This window comes from Octodon degus, unplaced genomic scaffold, assembly GCF_000260255.1.
Source record: "Octodon degus isolate 3935 unplaced genomic scaffold, OctDeg1.0 scaffold00305, whole genome shotgun sequence".
Classification (NCBI taxonomy): Eukaryota; Metazoa; Chordata; class Mammalia; order Rodentia; family Octodontidae; genus Octodon; species Octodon degus.
This window is the reverse complement of record NW_004524881.1, coordinates 1,346,574-1,348,670: the sequence shown is the minus strand read 5'-3', so window position 1 is coordinate 1,348,670 and position 2,097 is coordinate 1,346,574. Positions and strand designations below refer to the sequence as shown.

Sequence of the window (2,097 nt, the reverse complement as noted above, 5' to 3'; positions counted from 1 at the left end):
CAGGGCCCGCATGGCATGTGGTAGCCAGGATCGAACCCAGGTCCTTGCACTTGCCAGGGAGGACCTAGCCTGCCAGGGAGCTATCTCCCCAGCCAATCTGAAAATATTTTGCTTAGATGTAAAACTAACTTAAGATTCTGGGTCTGATAGGTTTTAAATACATTTAATGCAGGAAGTAGGTTGTTTTCATTGTATGAGATTATCCTGGGCAGTTCAGAGTATCAGTATGTTTTATGTCTACCACATTGTTAGGACAATTTTGATAATTGTAAAACAATCTTCTCTCAGTTGTTCAGATTTATCTCTCAGAGGGGAATAGTGAGAGAACCAGTGGTCTCCAGTAACACAATAATGCATGAGTGTATTTGCCCCTCTTTTCATTTCTATACATGTATGTTTGTAACTGCCTAGTAAATTGAAGCCTTTTAGAAAATTATTAAAATGATAGCTTCATCTAGGAAATCTGACTGGTTATCCCCATTTGGATAAATTTTCGGTTTCTTCCTAAACAGCCATAAAGTTATCTGAGTTTGGAACACCATGAAAGATTATTCTACAAATGTTCCTTGCACTTGTTTGGACCGAAGGGAAGCAGTTTTTACTAGATCCACATATGTGTAGAAAGATGAAAAAGCTTCTTTTGGTCAGATTCCCAAAGCTTGTATTTTAAAATTCAGCTATCTCTAGTTGTATACTAGTAGACACTTGAATATGTATGCATATGAACTATATTTTTAAAAAATGTGTTTGGTACAGTGTCTCACTATGTAGCTTGGACTCATAGTGATTGATCCTCCTGTTTTCAGCCTCCCTGGCACTGGGATTACAGGCATGCACCACTATCTCCAGACTATACCTGGGCTCAGCACGCCTGGGGACAGGGCCAGTGTGGCATGTGGCGCTGGGGATCAAACCGCAGTCCCTGCGCTTAATCAGTGCTTAGTCCACTGAGCTATCTTGCTGGCCTTGAACTATATTATCTTGTTTGAAATAGAAGAGAATTAAACTTTACCTTGGATGTATAGACAATGCCTTTTTTTGGAGACAGTGTCTCACTGTGTAGTGCAGGCTGGCTTTGAACTCACTTACATATCCCAGGCTGGCCTGAAACTCCCAGCAATCCTCCTGTCTCAGTCTTCCTCAGTGCTGGGACTACAGGTGTGCACCACCATGCCCAGCCCTTACATGTATACAGAAAAACTGAAATTGAAAAAAGTGCTAGAAAACTTGAATAAGAAATAACTGCCTTGGCTATGTACAGGAAAAAGCCTGTGCAGTCCTACATAAGCCCTAGAGCAGCAATGTTGTGCTGATGTACAGAAATATAGCCTTAAGTCTGTAATGAGTTACATATATTTGAAAGTATTGTTCAGTAAATATCTAGCTCAGTTTCAGTATTACTGCTTACATGTTTACGACAGATGGTATAAACAGATGACACTTGATACCAAAAATAATGCGTCAGTGACCATGTATTCTCTTTAACAGCTCCAGGTCCGGGTCCGGGTCCAGTTCCTGTTCCAGGTCCCAAAACTCATCCTTCTGCATCGGCTGGCAGTATGCTTCTCCCACCACTTGGGGCATTCATCATTTTAATTAGCACTCTGCTGTAAATCTTTTTGTTGTTCCAACGTTTGACACATTTTTTATCTTTCTTATTCTGTACTTGGAAGGCACTGCTGTGATCTCACAGGAGAGCAAAAACAAAGATGTATTTTTTCATTTGTTGGCCTAAGTCACTTTGTAAAACAAGTTATATGTTTGCTATTTGTTTTGCTAATTCAGAAAGTTGTCCAGATATGGCACCAAATTAACTTTATTTCTGTATTAAGCTTATGCCTGAAAAACCCTAAAACTGTATACTCTTGATTCAATTCAATAAAAAACTTTAAGAGTGTAAGATATTTCTGTAGACTTGCCAGTAAATATACATTTGTAGTATTAGTAGCTAACATAAATTTAATACCAGAATCAGTTTTAAAGATGCTGATTTCTGGGGCTGGTGAGATGGCTCAGTGGTCTAAAGCACCGACTTAGAACAAGCTTAGCAAAGCACAGGGACTGCGGTTCAATCCCCCAGCACCACATAGCCTAAGC

The 2,097-nt window shown here is 39.9% G+C and overlaps 1 protein-coding gene across 8 annotated transcripts in view; it reads left to right on the top strand.

Annotated features, from left to right (window-relative positions):
• Nucleotides 1-1,904, top strand: part of Art3 (ADP-ribosyltransferase 3) — a 73,715-nt gene extending 71,811 nt beyond the window's left edge. For all 8 annotated transcript variants that reach the window (XM_023707678.1, XM_023707679.1, XM_023707680.1 and 5 more), the window contains one exon: nucleotides 1,489-1,904. In XM_023707678.1, coding sequence (XP_023563446.1) covers nucleotides 1,489-1,613 — 125 coding nt within the window. In that variant the 3' untranslated portion in view covers nucleotides 1,614-1,904. The remainder of the gene's footprint in view (nucleotides 1-1,488) is intronic.
• Nucleotides 1,905-2,097: the final 193 nt, after the last annotated feature.